The following is a 25,239-nucleotide window of genomic DNA, read 5'->3' on the forward strand; positions in this document are numbered from 1 at the left end:
TTTTATTGTCATCATATCAATCATTTTGTATTTGAAAGTGTGTTTAACACGACCGTTTCCTCAGTAATCTACATGTCATGCTCTGAGTCCTGTCAGTCTGGTACTGTGTTTGTTGATTTATTTCAATGGTAGAAGTTGGTGTAAGAGCCATTGAGAGAGAGCCGATAGAGACTCACCTCATTTCTTCTCTTTCAGTGTGACCTATTAGGCTTACTCCATGGCTGTACCTCTCCTCCTCCTTGTGTGTGGAAACACTGTACTTTGCTTGGTGTTCTCATTCTCAGCTCATGATTTGTTGTTCAGGATATGTAGTTCCCTTTGAAGTAAGACATTCCAGTGCTCTATAATTTAAAGGCATTAGTAACTCAAGGGTTTTCCCCCCTTAATGAACAACTGTGATGAATGTAAGAAGTTGAAATCTTAATTGACAGAACATTCAACTACACTGCCTTACCTTTGGGTTCAGTCACCTGTCACATCGATCTTCCTTGCAGACTGTGATAGTGTAGCACAGAAAGTGTCCTCATTGTGTGGTAGAGATGGTGTGAGCGGGAAAAGTGCCCTCTCTGGGGTGTGAAGGAGTAGATACCCTTTTCTACCTTTCCTTTTGTCTCTCTGTCTCTTTCTTGCTGTGCTGCTTCTTTCTCTGCAGGCCTCAACAAGGACAACTGAGGCTTGTCTTCTCTTCTCCCTCATTTCTCAGGATATTAGAGACCAACATTTACGTCAGAGACTGATCTAATGAAGTCTCCAGATATGAGCAGTCTCGGCTTAACTGTAATCAGGTTTGATTTGGTTTGGTGTAGTTAGGTTGACACTTTGGTATGTGGTAGTAGAATGCTATTTAGGCAGTTGATGTTGTAACTTAGTATTGAGTCATGGCTAAGACGTATGAAGAAATTGTCAAAGTGACGGTCTGTTGGAGAAAGCTGCTCTTTGGTTGTTCTTTTTGCCCTGTGTCTGGACTACTGGCTCAGTCTGTCTCAGTCGTGGGAAAGACTGAAATTACATCGCTCTCATGGTGGACTATTTTGAGCTCCCAGAGAGAGTGGCAGAGGGCAGGCGGCAGGTTTTAGAGCGTTGTTAGAGCAGGAGTCCCAGAGCACGCCTGAAGCTGTCCAGTCGAGCACACCGCTTTACCGTCTAACGGGAGAGAGGAGCGGAAGAATGCTGTGCGCCACATCACCAGGTGAGTGTCTCTGCTCCAAGACACTGCCACGGTGTGTGAGTGGGTGGGTGGATGGAGGTGTGACTGCTCAGACCAACTGTTGTTTAAGCGACTGTCTTCAAGTGTGTCAAAAGTAAAAGAAAGAGAAAGGCCTAAGTCAGTGATGGCTAATTGTGAAGCTTTTGTTTCTGAGTACTGGTAGTCACATTTGGCAACTATACTGCATATTTGATGTTTCAATCAAGGTTAAAGTGCATGCTTTAGTGGTTAGCATAGAGGTCTTGCTGTAGACTTTGCGTACTGTCGGTATTATGAACAAGTTGAGTAAAATAATAATACATTTTAGCATTGTTTTTTTCTGTGTCAATCTGGTTGGGTCAGGCCATGGAGCCATGGGCAAGCCTAGTCAGAGAGTTCTACATGTGGGCTAGCATGCCATGTGGGTGCCCCCTAACCCTCCAGACGGTGTGAAACTGAGGGGGCCTGACGCCCCGGAGTGATGAGAGAGATGTTTGTTTCTTGGGGCGAGGCACGAGCAGCTATGTGTGGCATCTGTCTAGTTTAAATTTAGTGTAACTGAAGCTACCGCTGGCTGCCCTGTATCAACATGCTGGTGGCGTGTTGCACTAGAGGGAAAGTTGTTGAACTCTTGCATTTAGTTTTGTCCCCTCTCCTTGTTTTAAGAGGCGGGGCCTATGGCAATGGGCTCAGAGATGGATCCCAGTTTATTTTAGGCTGTGCCTCAGGCCTCTGTTTCAATGCTTACTATTGGCACCTTGTCCCTCTGCACTTATTCTAAATTTTAGAGACATTTTACTTTTGTTTGAATCATTTTACTTATTTTTGATTATGGTGTGATGACTGTTGATGAGTAACATGCATGCAGCAAGATAATGAGCATTCTTCAATAATACACGAAAATCTAAGTTTAAGCCAAATGTCTATGTAGTCTATAGTGAAGGAGACTTTGATAATTGAAAGAGCCTAAACTAAGCTTTGGCCAATGTGAACAAGAAATTACCAGTTTGTGAAGGCCTACAGTACTTAACCCATGGGGTGTTTTAGCATGAGCCTGTGGCTGTATAGAGAATGATCCAGTGAGCGATGGCTCCCTTCCACTGCAGTAGCTGTCAGACAGAGAGCAGCAGCATCGCCATATCTCCACCCAGGGACATTGCACTTCCTTCCGTTTCTCACGGTCCCTTAGGTCACCCCCCCTTCTCCCCTCCCTGGTTGCACAATTTATTCACGGCCATCACTGCTGTTACAGTGGTGTAATTAACCTGAGAGGGGACAGAACAGGACAGGACATCTTCACCAGAGGTGAAGCTGCTGGGGGACGACGATAACGACATGAGCCTGCTTGTTTAGGGACTCTGGAATGGTCAGAGGAACTGAGAGGACATTGAATAGATGTTGAGATAGTCGAGGACTTCTGCTGTCATAGTTCAAGTAGATGCTAAGCACCACCCTCAAGCTCTCAAACTATCATTTATATTTGTCGGGAATCACCATACGTTATTAATGAAACTTGTGATTCCTGAGTTGAGCTGCATGCATACATTCTTATCTAGCCCACTCGTTCACACTGTATTTGGCAGTTGGATAATAGACCTATTCAGTCTCACTGCACTTTCCCAGCCTCACAGTTTTAAAATGTCAACCCATATTTCTCTCTCTCCCCCGCCCTCTCACACACACTCACATGCGCACACAGTCTCTCCCCCCCCCACCCCTCTCTCTCTCTCTCTCTCTCTCTCTCTCTTTCTCTCTCTTGTTCATGCACATGCACAGTCAGCCTTGACAGATTGTTTAAATGTCACCCTGTGAGCAGTAGCCTCTGATGTTATCTGCTCTGGGTTATTGCAGGCCGCTGGGTTGTGTTCAGTTCTGCACGGCTCTCATCCTGGCCACTGAAAACTAATGCAGGAGCAATGTGACATTGACACAACCATAGTTGGACACCACAATCAAAGAACTGCTCAAGCCTTTAGCTTTGCTTGTTGTCTCATAGCAGTTTGATATTTTGGGGAAATCAAGTGAGAAATACATTTCTCAACCATCTTCCGTCATCGGAATGGAAGCAAGCAAAGGATTTGACTTCTGGCCAAACATGGAAAAGCATCTGCCAGAAAGTCTTTAAAGGTGTTTAGAAAAAACATCAAACCTTATTTGTTCATCATGTTCAAGTATAGTCCCCATTCAACTAATATCAACACATAAAGTACCACAAGTGTAAGACATTTTAAAAGTTCTCTGCCTCATGAGGAGCAAGGATAATGAAAGTTAACAAAAGTAAGAAGTATAGGTTGACCATATGTTTTTACTAATATTGATCAGGGTTGGGCGAAATACATTTTTTCACACCTTTATACCATCCTTAAATTATACCGGGGTATACGGTATTACCGCAATTTTTTTTAAAATAACGTAGCGTAGGGCTGGCGGGAGCCGACTCTGCTCCATATATTTAATCTACATTGAAAAACGTAATTATTTATGTGGTTGCTCTACCGCCTTCCAACAGTTGGTGGCTTGGTAGCACTTGTGTCACTGGTCAGCACTAAACAGTTCACAATTTCTCTTGCAGACTTACACTACTAACACCTCTCTTGTAATCTTATTTTATTATTGCTCTCTATCACTCTGCAAGAGTGAACAGGCTTACAGTACGTATTTATCAGAATGCGTTTTGGGACACTTCTCCACTGTTCGAACATGAAAATCTGTCAGTAAAAGACACTATATGATTAAGATCATTGTATTAACTGGGCAGCCTATAGCAGTCAGTTATGGCTTATCAAATTAAATAACAAAAATAAGCAGCAGCAAAGAAATGGCCCTTGGCCTAAGTGGCAGGCCTACATACCATAACATTAAACTTCTAGGTTTTTCGCCAGAAAGACCAGCATGTTCACTTTCTCCGGCTTGAGCAATGCACGTAATTGACTCCCACCGTGCTGAACACACGCTCTGATGGTGAACTTGTAGCACAAACAGACAAGTATTTTTGGGCCACCTTAAACATCAATGGAAAGCAGGTTGCATTGGATTTCCACTAGAGAAGCTGGTCTTCCTCTCCATCAATGACGGCCTCATGCAGATAGGAAACGATCTTGGGTTCTGCTCGCTCCTCTATGCTAGTAACCTAGCTGCAGCAGATGCTTTTTCCCCAGGAGACTGCCGAAAGTATTTTTTATCTTTGGGGGCTACGCATCCCTTTCCTCTCCCTCCTTCAGCCTGAAACACACAGCCTACCTGAGTAGTGTACTCCAATGGCCTCCACAGTCACCAGATCTCAATCCAATAGAGCACCTTTGGGATGTGGTACGGGAGATTCGCATCATGGATGTGCAGCCGACAAATGTGCAGCAACTGCGTGATGCTATCATGTCAATATGGACCAAAATCTCTGAGGAATGTTTCCATCACCTTGTTGAATCTATGCCACAAAGAATTAAGGCAGTTGTGAAGGCAAAAGGGGCTCCAACCCGGTACTAGCAAGGTGTACCTAATAAAGTGGCTGGTGAGTGTATATCCCATCCGTGCAGCTGTTTATTTTATTTTATTTTTGGTATTTTTTTAAATATGTTTTTCGGGCATTTCTGCTTTATTGGGATAGAGACAGTAGAGATTGACAGGAAGGATGGGAGAGAGAGGAGGGAAGACATGCAAGATATGTCGGGGGTCGGAATCGAACCAGGAACCTTGCGATTACGTGGTATGCACATTAGTGTGCTACGCCACCAAGCGCCCCATCCGTGCAGCTGTTAATGGGTGTTTCAGTTTGAGGTGCGAGTGTAGATTAGATGTGTTCTCATCTCTGGCCGGCTCTCCTTTATCGTTGGACTGGAACCCGAAATGCTGCCATTAGCGCTAGCTATCTTTTTTTCCCCTAACCTTAGGTGGAAGAGGTCATGTGCAACACCCCAAAAGTTACACAAAGGTGAAATATTGTAATTCTTGCTCTGCCCACTCTGGCAGTGGCACTGTTACACATTGTGAATTGACAAACAGTGCTTAATTTGGCAGTTTGATAGATAATGGAGCAGAAATTTTATGATGGTATTGAAAAGCATACCGTGAGCATTTTCAAATCTCGCGGGATACTTGTATTACCGTTATACCGCCCAACCCGAATATCGATTTAGTTTATGAATTAATAATTGATTCAAACCAAATCTGTAACAGAATGACATATCATATCGGAATTACTGATATTGAATTGGCTACATTCACTTATTGTACAGGTTGTCCCACTACATTCCATTACTATGAAAGTACAAATCAATTGCTATGTAACAGCATGTTATTAAAATGTTTTATTAGAGCATTACAGAGCACAGGTATAGGGGGAGCCTAATGTAAAGTATGACTGAAATATACTTTTCTAACCAAATAGGAGTGTTTTAAATGCTCCATTAATGGTTGGGTTGGTGCACTGGTGGGCACTTAGTTTAGGTGGCCACTGGGCATTCTTTGTTAATCCTATAATGTTATCACAACATGAGATTGTTAATTAGAGAGCTTTATTTAGAAACCAAACATATGTTAAGTTGGCTTAGGCAGCTATTGGGCCACGGACGGCTGCAGAGTGTATGTGATGGAACAGCCTGTAATGCAAGAGGAAGTCATTGTTGTTAAGTGTTGATTATGGCAAGAATGGTCATGTTAGAATGAATCAAATGAGGATTTAATAATACTGTAAACTTGTACAATTTTATGAGAGAGAGAGACACACACAAATCAACACCTGAGACCTCTGCTCTGTTACAGTGTATTTGGAAAGTATTCAGACCCCTTCACTTGTTCTGCATTATGTTATGTTACAGCCTTATTCTAAAATGGATTAAATTCATTTGTTTCCTCATCAATCTACACACAATACCCCATGATGACAAAATGAAAACAGATTTTTAGAAATTGTTGCTAATTTATTAAAAATATAATAATATTCAGACCCTTTACTCAGTACTTTGTTGAAGAACCTTTGGCAGCGGTTACAGCCTTGAGTCTTCTTGGGTATTACACTACAAGCTTGGCACACCTGTATTTTTCGGAGTTTCTCCCATTCTTCTCTGCAGATCCTCTCAAGCTCTGTCAGGTTGGATGGGGAGCGTCGGTGCACAGCTATTTTCAGATCTCTCTTGAGTTGTTCGATCGGGTTCAAGTCTGGGCTCTGGCTGGGTAATTCAAGGACATTCAGAGACTTGTCACTCCTGCATTGTCTTGGCTGTGTGCTTAGGGTCGTTGTCCTGTTGGAAGGTGAACCTTCGCCCCAGTCTGAGAACCTGCTCCAGAGCACTCACGACTTCATCAAGGATCTCTCTGTACATTGTTCCGTTCACCTTTCCCTCGATCCTGACTAGTCTCCCAGTCCCTGCCGCTGAAAAACATCCCCACAACTTGATGCTGCCACCACCATGTTTCACCGTAGGGATGGTATTGGCCAGTTGATGAACGGTGCCTGGTTTCTTCCAGACGTGACGCTTGGCATTCAGGCCAAAGAGTTCAATCTTGGTTTCTCATGGTCTGAGAGTCCTTTAGGCTTCCATCTGGCCACTCTACCATAAAGGCCTGATTGGTGGAGTGCTGCAGAGATGGTTGTCCTTCTGGAAGGTTCTCCCATCTCCACAGAGGAACTCTGGAGCTCTGTCAGTGTGACCATTGGGTTCTTGGTCACCTTCCTGATGATGGCCCTTCTCCCCCTATTGCTCAGTTTGGCCGGACGGCCAGCTCTAGGAAGAGTCTTGGTGGTTCCAAACTTCTTCCATTTAAGAATGATGGAGGCTACTCTATTCTTGGGGACCTTCAATATTGCAGAAATGTTTTTGTACCCTTCCCCAGATCTGTGCCTCGACACAATCCTTTCTCGGAGGTCTACGGACAATTCCTTCGACCTCATGGCCTGGTTTTTGCTCTGACTTGCACTGTCAACTGTGGGAACTTATATAGACAGGTGTGTGCCGTTCCAAATCATGTCCAATCAGCTGAATTTACCACAGGTGGACTTCAAGTCGTAGAAACATCTCAAGGATTATAAATGGAAACAGGATGCACCTGAGCTTTCTAAAAACCTGTTTTCACTTGTCATTATGGGGTATTATGTGTAGATTGATGAGGAAAAAAAATAATTGAATCCATTTTAGAATAAGGCTGTAACATAACAAAATGTGGAAAAAGTGAATGGGTCTGAATACTTTCCAAATGCACTGTACTTGACTTCAAACGATAGTATTTAAATGAATAGCTGTTTGCAAGGAAAACCAATGAGACCTCATCCTATCAATTCTATTCATATGACACCACAACATTAACACATTCCCACAGGCTTGTAAAACATCACAGAGATATCACAGTCATTTGGCCCATCGGGGGAAGGGATCTCAAGACGGGGGGGCAGAATTGATGTCTCCCCCTTTGGTCCACTCCGTGGACACAGCAGAGGTGAAGGGCATCGAAAGTGTACATGAGAAAAGTCTTGAGAGTCCTACACCCCAGTAAAGAGGCGAGTGGTCAGCGTTGGCATCACACTTCCAGTCCAGTGTGTGGTTAGAATCCTGGTTATAATGGTCATTCACTGTGCTTGTTCAGACGGGAGGATGCGCTGTCCTTGACAGGCAGATCACACGCACACTTACAGTCAGTAGAAGAACATAGTATTGATCAAGATTGAGAACAGGTTATGATTTTGGACACTGTTGGGTTTGTGGTAGTTGCAAATGGTAAGATTAAAACAATGCTTACTGGTCCATGAACAATTGTGTGGACTCGTCCAGGTTGTTGGACTAGCAGCACATGAACCAACAAAGTACATATACCATCCCTATGTCCAAACGAATGGTTTGGTTTGAAGTACACCTGGTTGAGAAATAAGATTAAAAGGTTTGATGGTAAGCAGTCAACAATGTTGAAACAATATGTGCCTAGGAACAATTCCGTTGGTTTGGCGTTTTAAAATTATCAAAACAAGAGAAACAAAAGAAAATGATAAATGAAAAGTGCAAAAATGTAGTTTTAAACAGATGTAACAAAGGTTTCATTTCAAAAGTACAATTAAGACTTGGATGAAATCAGAATTAGAAAATCTCATATGTGCATCTGAGTTATGTGTTGTTTAGTTATATAAACATATGTTTACTAAATTGATTTTGCCATGTTCACTGCAGATAGGGTCAGGTTAACTACAAATGTGTAGTCCTGGCTTCACTCCAGGCTAGCCATGCAAATGCTATGTGAAGTTTAACACCCTATTCACACCCTTTGCTTCTGTGAAACATGGGCAAATATATCTCCACTGACACAGGGTCACCACTGGTCTGTCTGAAGAGACAGATAACAAGCTGCAATAGAATTGAATGTCTGTGCTGGCCAATACAAACAAAGTAAATAACTAAAAGATGAGTCAACTTTATGAATGTGAAAGCTTGCATAATAGTAATAATAATAACCCTAACCTTTTAACAGGTGTCAAAATATGTAATATGCTTAACAATATAACAAAGACGAAACAGAATATGCCCCATGTGCGGTCTAAAGGCACTTAATGAAAGACTCAACAAACCTACACCTGTAGGTAAACTTGAATTACCAAATGCACTATGCATATTTAATAGACTGACAGCAATTGCTTCCTCTGTGTTACATCAGAGGCTACTGGTCTGGCTTAGAGTATGGAAAGCATAAAACTGAAATGTATGGCATCCGCGCAATGGGTTTCTCAATATTACCTGTGAAGAAAAACATGTTGTCTATTAACTTGTCACACAGCCATCTATTTATGTGATTGACTGGGAATATCCCACAATTTAGGGGACACAACATTGTAGATGTTGCAGGTTTCATGGATTGATCAGGGAATCAATGATAGTCAGTCTATTCAAGTTCCATCTGACTCCAATGAATAAAAAAAATAAAATAGATTGGCTTCCTACTTTCGTAACTAGCCGAATATAATGAGCCTGAAGTGTGTAAGTCGGATTACCTTTTCACGTTATGGCCTTAACGAGAGCATCACACTAGACTCTTTGAATATACACTCACCGGCCACTTTATTAGGTGCATCTGTTCAACTGCGCGTTAACGCAAATGTCTAATCAGCCAATCACATGGCAGCAACTCAATGCATTTAGACATGTAGACATGGCCAAGATGACCTGCTGAAGTTCAAACCGAGCATCAGAATGGGGAAGAAAGGTGATTTAAGTGACTTTGAACGTGGCATGGTTGTTGGTGCCAGACGGGCTGGTCTGAGTATTTCAAAAGCTGCTGATCTACTGGGATTTTCATGCGCAACCATCTCTAGGGTTCACAGAGAATGGTCCGAAAAAGAGAAAATATCCAGTGAGCGGCAGTTCTCTGGGCGAAAATGGCTTGTTGATGCCAGAGGTCAGAGTAGAATGGCCAGACTGGTTCGAGATGATAGAAAGGCAACAGTAACTCAAATAACCACTTGTTACAACCAAGGTATGCAGAAGACCATCTCTGAATGCACAACACGTTGAACTTTTAAGCAGATGGGCTACAGCAGCAGAAGACCACACCGGTGCCACTCCTGTCAGCTAAGAACAGAAAACTGAGGCTACAATTCGCACGGGCTCACCAAAATTGGACAAAAAAGATCCCGTGTATTAGTCTAAAATAGTGTGTTAAGCATGTATTACTTGAAGCAACCCAACTATAAAGTCATTGCCCAGTGACTCGCTACGATGAGAGAGATGAATGAAATGTGAATCTCATGTGTTTTCACGTTTGCCTCACGGTGCACACACGGGACAACATAAAACTTGCGTAAGACAAATAACCAATAATAGACAATAGGCATTATTGCTAAATCTTGCAATCTTGCTATAGATATTGCAATACAGGAGGGTGCCTTGGTGATTACAGTCAAACAGAGCCATGTGCTCTGTTGAGCTCAACTCAATTCTGCAACACAAAAGATGGGGGAGACACCCATTTCCTAAATCCCACTAGGTGTGACCACTTTGTTGGCAATAGTCACAGCAAGTTATTTTACATTGAGAATAATACACTCTGTCTGAATTATGGAGGAGGAGGCCTCTTCCCAGGTCCCAACATCGGGTTGGCTTGGATTGTGTCTACCTGTTAAACGATTGCCCATAGAAAAATCTGCGGCTACATAGCTTGCCATTGTCCTAATGACAGAGACAAGCGCATTAGTATTTAGAGAAAGAGAGACATGCACAGTCGTGTTTGGGGTCTCAGATTTACAAGAATGAGCATCAGAAGTACAGTTTGAATCACATTGAGAGATGTCGCTAATTCCAGTGTCGGAGACATTATGCTCTAGCGACTCACTGTATTGTTGCAAATGCTTAACATTACTGTCCAATGAAGCTATCATTTTGGCATATTTCTCTTGCTGTTTTGCCCAACTAAGCTTTTCATGACCAAAGTTATCGAGTTGTAGTTTCAATTCCTGAATGCTCTCCTTTTTCACTTAACAGTAATGCATTTAGCACATCATTCTGAATGTTCTCCTGAGAGGTTTTTTCACTTATCAATAGGCTTATTGTATTAAGATCCTCCCGCACGTCCGTGAGATCGTTATGCAGATGCATGTTGACATCTTGCTCGTGGGCAAGAGTCTGATGTTGATGTCTGTTTAACAAATATAAAACGGCTTGCAAAATTCGCTTTTTCTCTGACTTGCTTTTATGAACACCAATTGTCTTGTCCTTTTTTTTTTGCTCAACTTCAGCAATAACTCAATCACTTCATGCTCTCTTGCCATTGTATTTGTTAAACGTGGTGAGTGATTACCTTAAATTATGAAAGCACGGTTACTATGGACCTGGGCGGGTTTAGGATTACAAAGATATATTGGTCCTGAAAATAGGCCTGTTTTACAACGCTATTTATGCAGAGTTATCCTTACAAACAATGCAATTATAATACCCATGCAATGGACCAATACAAAAAAGGGCATGAATTAATTTAAAGCAGTTTCAGCGCTTCATATCGTCATCCAAAACTGTAGGGCCTTATAGTGTGGTAGTTACAATATGAAGGGTAGAGAGAGAGACAAATCAACACCTGGGACCTCTGAGCAGGACACAAAGACAAATAATCTGCTCCTCAACCCTGTTTTTATACCTGATTTTCAAACCGTATTATTTAAATTTAGAGGTGTTTGCAAGAAAAGAAACCTCATTTTATCAATTCTATTCATATGACACTACAGCATTAACACATTCCCACGGGCTTGTAAAACATCACAGAGAGATCAGTCAATTGGCCAATCAGGGGGGAAGGGATATCAAGAAGGGGGGCAGAATTGATGTCTCCCCATCCATTGTGATAACCTGGAATGTTATCGTTTATGGACCAGATTATGTTACCTTGGCCTGCACTCTTCAAGATGTGTGGAGCCCATCACATTATTATTTTATTTTTTTTACTGATGTGTGTGTCTCTTACACACACACACACACACACACACACATCAGTGGGAGGTTCATCAGGGTTGAGGGCCACAGGTGTAGGTCAGCTGTGTGTGTGTGCGCCACACAGACTCTGTGTTTAGAAACGGGGGCAGACAGCCAGTGGTTCTTGGAAAGACTTAAATGTGTTGTTGAGAGCCACCTTGGGAGTCAATGCTGATAATGATGTGATGTATCAAATCCAAAGAATCATTGTAATTGTGTGTGCACAGATGGTGATGATTACCCTATTTTTGTGTTTAAAACGCTATAATGAAAGATAAACAACATTAGCCCAATTGCAACATTTAATTAATGTATTTAATAATTATGAAAAGGATATATGCTGGTGATACGATGGGCTTTTTTATTTCACTAGAAAGGTGGTATTGCTGTTAACATTTTGCTCATGCTTTAGTCTTGGTGAGTCCCCCAGTCACTCCATAGAGGAGAGCAGAAAGGGGAGACTGTCTGCAGGGGTGTGTCCAGTCTACAGGGGTGTAAGAGGATCCATTTCTAATCAGCCCGTGGACACACAAAGGGAACCCAGGCTTAGGTTATCCCAGCACCTCACTCTACTGAACCATGTGTGGCCTTGGAGGACACACACACAGGTACCAGATAGTGAGTGTTCCTCAGAATGTGTGCCTGTGTGTCAGTTACAGCCAGAGGACTGTGACACACTTCTCCCAGGCCAGAGCGTGAGAAGGGAGGAGAACAGCGCAGCCTCAGTAGCTTATCCCCCAGCACACTGAGCCCATACAGTATCATGGAGCTAAAGCCAGGGAGCTGCTCCTCCAGTTGCTGGGGGGGAGAACACCACATGGCGGACCCTGGGGTGTGTCACGGACAGGCATCGGCAAGGCATCGGCAAGCAAAACTCCACTGAGCGATTTCCGGCTATTATTAGCTTAGGAACAGCAAAGCCTCTTAGAGCTCTTTATTTAACCGGATTGGCAGTCTGATGTGTGGGCACTTCAGTTGTCTATGACGCACTCTGTCGTCAGCAGCCCTGGGCCCCGAACCCTAACCCAGACCAGGCTTGGAGCAGCTGGGACTTCCATTCACTGGTCTGACTGGGACCGGATAGAACATCCAATATTTAGAGAACTGATGAGGCTCCATCAATAGCTCATAATTCAGCCTGTTTTGTACAGAATGGAATATGTCTTTTGTGTTTGTTTATAGGTGGAGCTCTGTGTATGATGCTGATTACATGGTTCGTATGACTGAGAGGGGCATTGACCTGCATCTTAAGCCTGTCTCGTCCACATGCAGCCCTGCCCTACCCTCCCCCTCTCCTCTCCTCCTCTCCACACCTCCTCTTCTGGGAGCAGGTGGTGGTGGTCTGGCTCTGATGGGGTGCTTTCCCTCCTGGCCCCCAGCTGGACCCCCTCACCAGGTATTAGGTGGCAGGCTAATCTTGGCCCAGAGAAGGGTGTGAGCCATGGGGGGCCCTAACAACCCCCCCCCCCCCCCCCCCCACGCAAACACACACACACACACACACACACACACACACACACACACACAGACCTCCTGTGTGATAAAGCCATGGTATTAACAAAAGGATTTCAAATCAGTCATCTGAGGACCTGCAGGAGCCCAGAGAGAGGCCCTGAGGGTTGCCACACCATAAAACATCTAGCTAATGAGCTCTTAGATTAGTCATAGGAGCATTTTTACACACTCTCTCATAAGCAAACATGTACAGTACACAAACACACACTTACACTGAGACACACATGCACGCACACCAGTATGACAAGTTGTCTGTCATTATGATATTTGATGGGGAGAATAAGGCAAACAGCATTGTAAGCCGTTCATGATACAGTCGCAAATGACTTCCACTGGTTGCTGTTTTCATCATTAGGTCATGTTTTGTCTGGCTCCATTCTTCTTCATTATTGCTGGGTGGGTCTGTGGGGCACATAGACCCTCATCAAACAAGATGAAGCCTAATTGAGAGGCTGTATACTCTCTCCCTGGCCTATTCCCCCCTCCTCTGCCTCTCTCCTTTCTCATTTAGTGAACCATGCTAATGAACTGGCAGCCAGAGCCTGCGGTGGGATATTAATTGATGGCTGGCCCGCCTCCCTCATTTAGAATAGCATTTCAATGAGGAGGTGAAACAACAGGCAGATTGTTTACCACCTTATACTCGGAGGCTCTCGCAAAGAGGATCTTTAATAATAGAGGAATATTTGTGGACAGCTCTTGCTAAGGTCTTTGAAATTGAAAATGCTTCTCCAATCATCTCCCAAGGATGATAGTGTTCACCAATGAATATGTGCTTCTTGTAGATTACTGTACTGGAATGCAAATTCTGTGTAAGTGCTTCGTCCAGCTACATTGAGACGTTTTCCACTTTCACTTTGAAATGCAAAATGCAATGCAATTATCAAGGGAATTGAGCTGTACAGATTTGTCTAACTAAATTTGTACCACTTAGAATGTTTTTTACTACGTAGGAAACTACAGTATCTAACCTTGTTATCACAGGAGCCCCTTGCAATCTTGTGCCTTTTGAGTGACTCGTTTTGGTATGGCTACTTTTGGAAATAACTTTAATGTACAGTTATGGGATAGAGCTACAGTAAAAAAAATACTTGATGTACTCCATGTCACGATTAACATAAGTAAAGCATGTGGAACCTGTCTTTTGTTACTAGATGTTATGGAGAGCTGTGTGCTTGTGGTTCACTCCACAGACGCATAGCAGTGTGTATATGTGTCTGTGTGTGTGTCCTTCCTCTGAGGGCTCAGGGGGTGTGGCGGCCGGTGCATGCCGCTGACCCACTCTGTTGTCCTTCCCTCCCTGTCAGTCAGATGCTGTCGTCAGAGGATACGCCGCTCAGTCTTGTGACAGGCAGGGCCAGTGTGGAGTTGCTATAAATAAAGAGGCTGCCACTTCTGCTGGGGAGGGGAGAGGGAGGGAGGGAGGGAGATAGGTAGGTAAAGGGAGAGAGAGAGAGAGAGACGGGGAGAGAGAACTCTAAAAGTGCCCCTTTGACAGATTGTGATAGCTCTTCTTTAGCTTCAGTAAAGAGAGACTGTGTGTCATGCTGCTGAAATGCTTGAATAACATGATTTGTCTAAGATTTAGATCTAAAATCGAAACCTGTTTTGAGGAACACTTTCAGACATTTGAGGAACATTGAAGTACAAGTGTCATTTCACAACCACTGATGTGTATTCATACGTCAACTCTGTGGATTAGCCTAGATAGCATGTGTTGTGTGCACATTGGTCATACTACTGTAGCTCATTTGTAATTTCTCCATGACATGATTTTGGTGACCAATGTTTCCAGTTGATCTGAGCACTCACAAAGTCTTATTCATCATTGCAAAATCTCTGCAACAAGCTTGAACAGAATGTGACAGAAGGGATATGCCTGTGTTGAACATAACAATACAGTGCAGCCGGGTCTGTTTGTCCCCTTTGGGTGTAGCCAACAGAAGTTTATCAATAACCTCTAATAGAGTGGTGGTGGTGTGGACAGTTGCCCCATGTGTGTTTGGAGGCCAAGCAGCTTCGAGCTCTCTGGTGAGGCTGGGCTGGGCTGGGCTGGGCCGGGTTGGGCTGGGCTGGGCTGACCTGTGGTATAAATAGGCTGCTGGCGCAGCCGTGTTGACAGCCATGAGCACGCACCATTGTGTGAATTTGTTTCCTGAGTAGCAATGTTCATTGGTTATCCCTTTTGGAACCATGCCTATATGCCTGTCTACCCCAATAAAGGAGGGAGATAGATAGATAGTTGCCAAAGGTAGTAGTTTGTATGACTCCTTCTTATCACTCCCCTGGCTACTTAGACATTGAAAGAAAATAACTAAACAAACAATACCTATTATGGTTTGTTTTTACATGCCAAATGTATGTATATTGTACGTGAGGTTCATAATAGAAGAGAATGGTGTAAGACCATAGTGCACTCATTGAGAGTGTGATAAAGTGACTTATTCTCTCTTTCTCTTCTTCCCCAGATCTGGAGCCTGATGACAATACGTCGTTCTATATCCTGAATGTTGGCCAGCCCCAGTCTGTGGTCAACCAGTCCATAGGCCTCCCCCGCCATGGCATGCAGACTCACTCCCAGGTCATCAATGCCTCGCCGCGCCTGCAGTCCCACAAGGTGTACGACCCCAGCTATGATGTCTTGGACTCTAACAAATACGGCAGCCCTGGGATGGGGGGGCCGCCCAAGGCCTTTGAGTGCCCCAGCATCCAGATCACCTCCATCTCCCCCAGCTGCCAGCAGGAGATGGACGCCAATGAGGAGGATATGCGAGTCAACGGCCCCGATGGAGACTACCACCATGACCGGCCCCTGTCCCGAGACCACCTGTACCTACCCCTAGACCACTCATACCGGGACTCCTCCCTCAGCCCGTCCCCCTGCAGCAGCCTGTCCTCCAGGAGCTGGTTCTCTGATGCCTCGTCTTGCGAGTCCTTCTCCCATGTGTATGATGATGTTGACTCTGAGCTGAACGAGGCGGCGGCTCGCTTCACCCTGGGCTCGCCCCTCACCTCCCCCGGCTGCTCCCCCCAGGCAGGGCCACTGGATGAGCCGTGGCAACACCACCACCCAGCCTTCATCCACTCTCACTCCCAGTCTCACTCTCACTCCCACTCTCACTCCCACTCTCACTCTCACTCCCACTCCCACACTCACTCCCTGTCGCCCCGCCAGTCGCCTTGCCACTCGCCCCGCACCAGCGTCACTGATGAGAACTGGCTGAGCCCCCGCCCCCCATCACGCCCCTCCTCCCGTCCCACCTCTCCCTGCGGCAAGAGACGCCACTCGAGCGCCGACATCTGCTACCCGGGCTCTGTGTCCCCCCACCACTCACCCACCCCTACCCCGGGACCGTCTCCACGGAGCAGCGTGACAGAGGACACCTGGGTCAGCAGCCCCTCCATGGGCATGTCGCCGTTCCAGTGCTGCCCCTCAGAGGCAGACATCCCCTCTAAGACCAGGAAAACCTCCCAGGACCGAACAGTCATGCAACCTGCGCAGGGCGATCTGGGCCTGGACGACTCTGGCAATGTGTCACCACTGCTGGACTCCCCATCCGAGGACAATCTGCACACCCTAAAGAAGGACGGGCCCGGAGAGCAGTTCCTTTCTGTGCCCTCCCACTTCACATGGAACAAACCCAAACCAGGCCATACACCCATCTTCAGGTACGTCACTGTCTGACCTCTCTTCAACCAGGCTAATATGCACTGTCTGACCTCTACGACCAGGCAGGTTGCTCTTTATCAGCTCTGAGCATGAACACTTATATCACTTATATGATATTGGGCATTATTGGGGTCAAGGCAGAGAGACGGATCAGATAGGACCCTTTTATAGATTTAGTGGCAAGTTATCAAAATGTTCAAGATGCTATATGATCTAGATAAGATAATAAGAACACTGTTGACTGTCTGATTATAAAACAAAGCCTTAAGGTCATAAATTAGCATTAGTGTATTGCAATATCATTCCGTAGGTTTAATTTCAGTGTAGAATAGGCAGGACATTTTAGCACTGGAAAGCAGTGTAGAGTACTCTTTAAACTTGCATGGGTTGTAGCAGTGCAACAGTGTAATATAAGATTATCAGTACCTGGGAGGAACCATATGTGAACACACAAACACAACACACAGTAAAGGGAAATCGGTACAACCAGAGGCTCTTGATCTTTGTGATAGACTCAGCCAGAGTAGAGGAGGGGACTGAGAGAGTCTGCTCCCTGCTCTCTCAATGTGTGCCGCAGATGAAGGCATGGCCTTGTTTGTGTGCACTGGCCCCTGTTGCTATAAATCAGCATAGGGCACATATGGTTGAGGGTCACCCCCCCCCCAGGTGTATCCCCTGCCCTCTACTGCAGCTAGCTCTAGCTAGCCCTAACTTTCCTACTACAGCTACCACACACTCTCCTCCAGCCCTAGCCCAGCTATTGCACCACACACTCCCCTCTGGCCCTACTGTAGCGACCCCACTACAACCCACAGACACATTCACAGACAGACAGAACAGCACCCTCAATTTCAAGCCATATAGTTATAGGGATGTGAAATATAATGCTACAATACAAGCCTGTAGGCCTATACCTTAGATTAACCAGTGAGTTTTTAGGACCGGGGTTGGCTTCTACCATTCAATGGAGAGTGCTGCAGAGCGAGTCAGCTCCAGTCTGCTGTGGAAGGTTCTGGAAGCGTTTTTAGAGAAGCCCAGCACGGTGTGCTGAACAGATGGCTCAGGCGCTTGTTGGGTGGGTTTCAGTGGCGCTGGCAGAGTGGGGGCCTCTGACTGGGGCTAGATTCCCCCTACCTTTAGTGTGTGTGTTTGTGTGTATCTAAAGGTAGCTTCCCCCTACCTTTTTGTGTGTGTGGAGGGCGACAGCAATGGCTGTGGGACGTGACTGAAGCGGGAGCCCTGAGGTACGGAGCGGACACCCGAGAAAGGTTACGCTATTTCAGGCCACGGGCCGCCACTCCGCCATGGCGCTCAGGTTTCCTCCATCCCCCTCTCCTGTTACCGTGGCAGCGGTGCAAACACACTTCCTGGGTTATGTCATGGCTGCTGAGGGAAGGGGACATGTGACTGTCACATCCCTGGTTTTATTCCTTAGATTAAACTGTACTACATAATAACTAGTTGTGGACTTGTGGTTGCCTTTATGTGGGCCTACTGTAGTGTAATGTGAGGGGCAATCCCTTGTCATGTGCTGGAGAATCTGCAGAATATAATTTGATTTAAAACCACAAGTTTTTGTGAATAGATAGCCACATAATACCCTCCATTGACCAAAATGTCAGAGCCACGTGACTCTCTCTTCACTCAAGTGTCTTTCCTCTTGTCTCGGTTCCTCTCAAGAGGACAGTGTGTATAGCCTCCAGGGAAACTGGTCCAAAGAAAGCGAGCCACACATTTCTCTCACTGATGCTGTCCACAGTGAGCCAGCACTTGATGGACACTTGGAGAGAGAAGAAATGATTTTTATATATATATTTATATTTATATACACACACACACTCACTCACCGGCCACTTTATTAGGTACACCTTGCTAGTACCGGATTGGACCTCCTTTTGCCTTCAGAACTGCCTTAATTCAATGCCACAATCTGACAAGGGGAGCAGAGCCCATAGTGGTTGACTTTGTTGCCATTCTGTTTGTCTGCCTGCCCATGAGATGACAGTTCCTGGCAACGGCCTACAGTGATGTATCATTCCTCTTACTCATATGCCCTGACACACACACACACAAACATATGCATGCAGTTTCATCTCATGCATACTGCACAGTACTGGCAGAAGTAGTAACAGAGTAACTGTTAACAGACCAGACAGAACACCTGTAAAGCACACATGATCAGAGCCATGTTTACTATTTCATCAATGATAGATTGTGTGGATCGGCCTAATCAATTACTCACACATCTAAAAGGTGTATTCAGCCCTTTGGTTTTAGAATGGATTATTTCTCTATAAACTACTAGGAGATGGAGACAGTTTCTGTGTAGAGGGGCATTGGGCTGTTTATTTTCGAGTGCAGCTGTTCAAATATGATTGTGCCCTACATAGATAAAAACACAGAAAGGAAAAACACACAGCAGCAGCTCTTGTGACACAATAGTCTGTCTAGTCCATACAGGACCATAGAACATAGAAGGCACTCCCCCGGTCCACCGTAATTGTGAAAAGTCCCAGAATGATTCACCTGTTAGTCACAGCAAGACCTATTACAAGTCTTATGATTTTTAGAGTATGGTTAATGTTTGTGGGTATTCCCATGATTCACTGTCTGATAGGGTTGAATACACTTGCCCCCATTTAGCCACTGTACTCTGTGTCAGACCATAAAGCTAGTGTGGCTCCTCCGCAAAGTGTTTCCAGAGTTCATGATTCAGTCTAACCTTCCCCCACCTTTGTGTGTGTGCAGTATGTGCCATTATGTTGTTTTTCCTGTTTTAATATCTTTGTGATCAATTGCTCAATAAAAAAAATAAAATAGAATTATCAAACAGTAGATACTTCCGTTTTCCAGGAGGAGACGTGTACAGTGGCAGCTTGTAAACAGAGAGTTATCTCTTAGGCATGTTTCATTGAAGCCAGCCCAAGGTCCAACACGTGTCCATGCTGGTACCTGATCTTCCTGATGTGTTAAAGCATTGATTGAGATGTATCCAGCATTGGCCTTATTGTCTGTGTGTGACCATCATGTCTGTGTCCCCAGGACATCCTCCCTGCCTCCTCTGGACTGGCCTCTGCCCAGCCAGTTTGGCCAATACGACCTGAAGATCGAGGTACACCCTAAAGCCCATCACCGGGCACACTATGAGACGGAGGGGAGCAGAGGAGCAGTCAAAGCAGCCTCCGGCGGTCACCCTGTGGTTAAGGTGAGACATGCGGTTTAACCTTGGGTACACAGTTCTGTTCAGTTATGGGTACAACAACATCAGTTTTGGGCATTCTTTATCAAACTACCACCTGGTGACCTAATCACACCTTATCCCTAAAGCATGGGTCAAATTACCCTATATGTCGGACCCATTTTGTTTCGCCTGTATGTTCACATGTTGCTTGCATCGTATTACATAAGGCTGACCTGTCGTCTGAGCACCTACACCACCACAACACAGCAACCATCGCTGGAACCATGGCGTTGGCGTGGCAACCTGGACTCAGGAAGTTGAACTTGAGAAGCCCTCCACAGTGTAGCGGGTGTGACCTGCACTCACTATCCTGACACTCCACATTCACATTGATGGACAGCCCTGCCTTGTTGAATGAGGACTAGTGCCAAGACCTCAGCTGTCAATTCATCATTTTACAGCTGTCTACCCAGCTAAAGACACTCGCAGTGCAGGGCTCATTTTACCTGGCGTGTGTGACTGTCATCACACGGTGAACCCCCTCTAGGTTAGAAAGGCTAACCTACTGAAGCAGGCAGCTAGGCCAGGGACAGTGGTGTCACCGTAGCTCAATTAGTGTCTGTGTCATGTGATACCCCAGAGAGGTAGGCTGGGTGAGCTCTGCTACTGGCCCAGGGCTCCCAGGGCGTTCAGTGGGCTGCCAGTGAGGCTAGCAGCAGGTGAATATTTCATGGCCATGGGGACAGGTCTCCTTTGTGTGGGTGACGGAAGCTGGGCATCACTGCAGGCCAGGAGCACTGTTGTGTAACCCAACAATGCTGGGGCTTAGGAGCCTGTCAGCCCGTCTATCAACTTTTAGACTTGTCTTTTAGAGAATGGTCAGAGAGTGGTTTTGAACACTTTTTGATTAGAGTGACATTTTACAAACTAGACCACAAGATGACCACAGTTTTGTCTTCAGCTGCTCATTTTGGTTTATTTTCACAGTCATTATTGGTTAGTTTGACCCAACTGTTGTTCTAAAGTTGTCCTGTGCAGCCGTTGACCTTGATCCAGGTCCCTCGTCCCAGGTCCTTACCTCCAGCAGTAGTGCTGTCTCCTCTCAGGGCTAGTTATGCAGACAGAGCCCTGTTCCTCCATCAGTCACAGCTAATGGTTAACCACATTCTACTCCACCATGTGTGAGGATGCATAATGTAGCTGTCAAAATGTAGTATCCAGGCAATGGGTTTGTGGGGGTTTAAGCTATAAGGTCTTGTTACCATATTCTGTCAGCTCCCTGCTTTTTAGTTGTTGCAGATCAGTTTCTGTGGTATTAGCATTCACATCACGTGAGGATAGACAAATTATATCATCCCTGGTCAGGCAGGTCTACTGGTCTCCTTGTTTACTAAACACTCGCTCCTCATTGTTAGTCTGTTGACACTGTGTTTCATGCACCCTGTAAGACCAGCCCTACCCAAAAAGGTCACCCTATTATGGTGACTAGACCATTGTTTTTCCAGAAACACTTTTTGATACTGCTCAAAAGAAACACCTTTTTGGTATTGATACAGTAGCACATCAGCCCTGGTGAATAGCGATTAACCATCGTGGGTCAGTCCCTCCTCTAGTCTAACAGGCAGTATTTCCCCTGGTGTAGCCTAGCTAGGTGTGTAGCTAAAACGGTAGAATGACATTGAATGTCTCAGAGTCTCTCTGCAGCTCTTTGCTCTCTACGGGAGCACCAGTCTTCCTGTGGGGTTGACTCTGGTGTCATGATGTCATCAAATGACGCCAAGGCTGCCATCTGGACGCGGTGTGGGCTTCCTTTTGTGACTGTCGCCCAGATCAAGGCACCACAGAGCTGCTATGTCAACAGAAAAACAAAAGCATGTGACCGGGAAGGGAGCCATGGGCTGGCTACATGTGTAAGGTAGCTCAGGGGAGGGGAAGGATTGTATTTGAGCGTGTGAGACAATAAAGGGAGAGACGGCCTAAGTTATTCATGCCACCTGGTTTGTGAAGTTGTGTTAATTGTAGCTGCCCTTTCTTCCTATTATTTCTCTTGAATCTGACAGAGCAGTGTGTTTACATGGGAAAAGCCAGGCTTCGTTGGTTTTCTCTGATCACAGGATGATGCAGTTGAGCAGCTTTAATCAGGTAGAGGTTGTGTTGAAAAGGCCTCAGGCAGGATTTGATTATGAGCTGTTAGTCTCTCCTCCCTTCTGACAGAGAGTTGAGACATGTCTCTGCTACAACTGGCATCATGCATGTTTCTAAAACTATGTACTGACTCTCCTCAAACCAAACCAAACCAAAATAGGTGTATATATGGCATGTAGCTATCTATAGTACTCCTAACAGTCTTATGCTGCTCACCTAGTTTGAGCTAGTTTGCTGGAGGAGCCGTCGTGAGTGAGTGATTTCTGTTTTGTCCTATGGATTGTGTAGGCTAGATTCTAATGGCCAGATCCCTAACTGCAGAGGCCTTCAGGTCATCAGAGTAGTGTAGTTTACATGAGAAGAACAGTTACTGACCTTATCCATGCCCTGCTCAAACAGCTGTTAAATACTGTCATAGACTGACTTCAGCTGCACAAGGTTAATGAGTTAGACAGAGTCAGAAATTAAATATGGTCTTTGTCCTAAAAAAGCGAGCGCATTAGAGAGCCATCAGTCTCAATGTCATAACAGTAATCCCATAACTAAAACGTACAGTAGCCAGACAAACAAAAGCGAAACAGTGTGACACTGTTTACATCGGCTGTTTGGACTGAGGTGATTCATGCTGCTGGGTTCTGCGTGGAACGCTGCTTATTCCAGTGCAATCATAGCCTAGGCTACGCTAGCTAGTTGGGCCGGCCCTCAGGGGCTAGCCTAGCTGCGGGCAGACCATAATTGGCACACCTGTTGCTAGGAGACGTGTAAGTGCAAAGCCTCTCTGGCAGAGGTATTCTTGTGCGTATTTAACCGGCTTAATTGTTCACTCGCTCTGACACAAAAGAAGGAGCTCCTTTGCATTACCCAGTGGGCCATGTATACAGGCACATATGCACACACACACACACACACACACACACACACACACTTACACTGCTGCCAAGTATTACAAGGAAAATAGATGCTGTAAACAAAAACATTTGACAGCAACATTTAAATGTTTTGTATTGCAGGCATGAGTTTGTCTTGAGCTTTCATTCCCCTTAATAACTATGAACGAGGCCATGGTGTCTGATGACAGGGGTTTGAAAGAGAAGACAGTCAAGTCTGTCCAAGAGCGCGTTATATTTCCCTCTGGCCAAACAGAAGGATTTTGACCCTGATATCATGACACCCCCCCCCCCCCTCCCCCTCTCTACCAGTGACCGGGGTGCTATACATAACCTCAGCTTTGTCCAATAATAAAGCATTTGCCACACGTTGTCACTTTTCTACCCCAGTACCTCGGTTTTGTTTTTGTTCCCTTGTGTTGTTATTGTACTGCTTTGTTGACTCTTTCAATAGACGATGCGTATTGAAGAAGCATGCGAAGCGCTGCAGTTTGCACTGTGTGAACTGAAGCTGTTGTCCTGCCCCAGGGTGTATTTGATGTAAACATGATGTAGGCTTGGCACTCATTTGAGAGAGAGAGAGAGAGAGATGACCTTGTTTAAACAAATGGCCGACTAGCCCCCTGGCTCTCTGTGCCCTGGTGTGCTGGGTAAACAGCAGGCCTGTATGTGAACAGGGCGCTGTGTGTGTGTACGGGCCCTAGGCCGTGTCAGAGCAGGGACACCGCCGACGACACGGGCCAGGGGCTGCCCATGACCTTGACTACCACTGCTGCCGCTTCCACACACACCACACCACACCAATACACACACAGGCACACTCATCCCCTCAGGGCTGTAGTTTACACCAACGTGAGCGTGCGTAGACCCACACTCACACTCGTATACACGCACAGACCCTTGCCATGGCAACGGCAGAGAAACATGGGGAAACAACTTGGCAGAGGCAGGCGCCTCTGTGAGAAAGTGTTGTGTTACGGGAGAGGAGAGTGGCTGAGGAGTTGGAGAGAAGGAAGGCAGGGGGAGATTTAGGCATGATGAAACATGCCGCTCTCGCTGTGAAGTGTGGTGCGCTACGCTCCTGTTTAGGGGTACGGCGTCCAGCCCGGCCGGGCTCAGTCCAGCCCAGCCTAGCATAGCCATCCCTCAACACATGTTGTGTTTTCCTTTTCATATTTGCGAATGTCAAACATTTGAGGGGCTGTTTCTTTTTGTGGGTGTCACTCCGGGCCCGCTGGGCTATTTTCCCTTCTATTACTGGATCAGTGGAACAGATGCCGAGCAAAATAAGTGGGGCTTTATTTAGACTTGAATATGTAACGGTATCCAGCGGTTTTATTTTAGGCCTATTCCAGCAGCGCGGGACATGTGACTGGTATTAATGTCACCAGGTTTAATATAACTACTGATCCATCAGGCCTTATTGACCAGCTGGTCTGAGAGGATTTGGGGAGGTTAAGAAAGTGCAGAGACCACCCTCCCATGGTATTTCACACCAAGCATGGATTTGGTGGGGGCTGCGGCCTAGGAATGTGAAACAAGCTGTGTGTGTGTGACCGTGTATGTGTGTGTTGCCTGTGTTCAGACTCACATGCAGTTGTATGTATGACGCATACACTATGAACAGTATTTGGAAAGGTGTAGCTTAGTGATGATTTTGGACTGAAAAACACTAACCGCAAGGAAAATAGTTGTTTTGGAAGTAGCTTTAAATGTCAAGGGCTACTAAATTAGCCACTGCTGTGTTATGTTACTGTTTGACCTGGGAGTGCTGAAGTGGGCTTACAGGTCCTAATCAGTTTTGCCTTGTGCATTATTTGATTTGGAGCAGCCTGAGTCTGCTGAATGTGTCTATGACAACATGGTGGCTCCATACCAGAGCTGGGCTTCATTAGGAGAGAGAAGTGGAATGCCTTTGTAGGAAGACTACTGTTCCTTACATATTCCATCAGTTTGTAATTCAGTAAATGTCACAAAACAGTAACTTGTACTTTTGTACCATGACACAGAGCTTCACTCTCTCTCTCTCTCTCTCTCTCTCTCTCTCTCTCTCTCTCTCTCTCTCTCTCTCTCTCTCAGACACATAGTCACTGTGTGCTGTCTGGAACACACATGGTGCTGTGAATAAACATTGTCAACTCCACACACATGTTGATTTACAGACACATGTCTGTCTGCACAAACTTCCATAGTCTACATTCTACACATTATAGACATCTAGT

At 45.4% G+C, this 25,239-nt stretch overlaps 1 protein-coding gene across 1 annotated transcript in view; it reads left to right on the plus strand.

Moving 5' to 3' along the window:
• Window positions 1–1,018: 1,018 nt before the first annotated feature.
• LOC310816978 (nuclear factor of activated T-cells, cytoplasmic 3-like) overlaps window positions 1,019–25,239 on the plus strand; it is a gene marked incomplete at its 5' end in the record, with an annotated part of 50,729 nt that continues 26,508 nt past the window's right edge. The window contains 4 exon segments of the mRNA XM_083687357.1: window positions 1,019–1,082; window positions 1,085–1,189; window positions 15,603–16,803; window positions 19,847–20,009. Of these exon segments, the coding sequence (XP_083543483.1) occupies window positions 1,019–1,082; window positions 1,085–1,189; window positions 15,603–16,803; window positions 19,847–20,009 (1,533 nt within the window).

Source organism: Argentina silus (genome assembly GCF_951799395.1).
Source record: "Argentina silus genome assembly, chromosome: 2".
Taxonomy (NCBI): domain Eukaryota; kingdom Metazoa; phylum Chordata; class Actinopteri; order Argentiniformes; family Argentinidae; genus Argentina; species Argentina silus.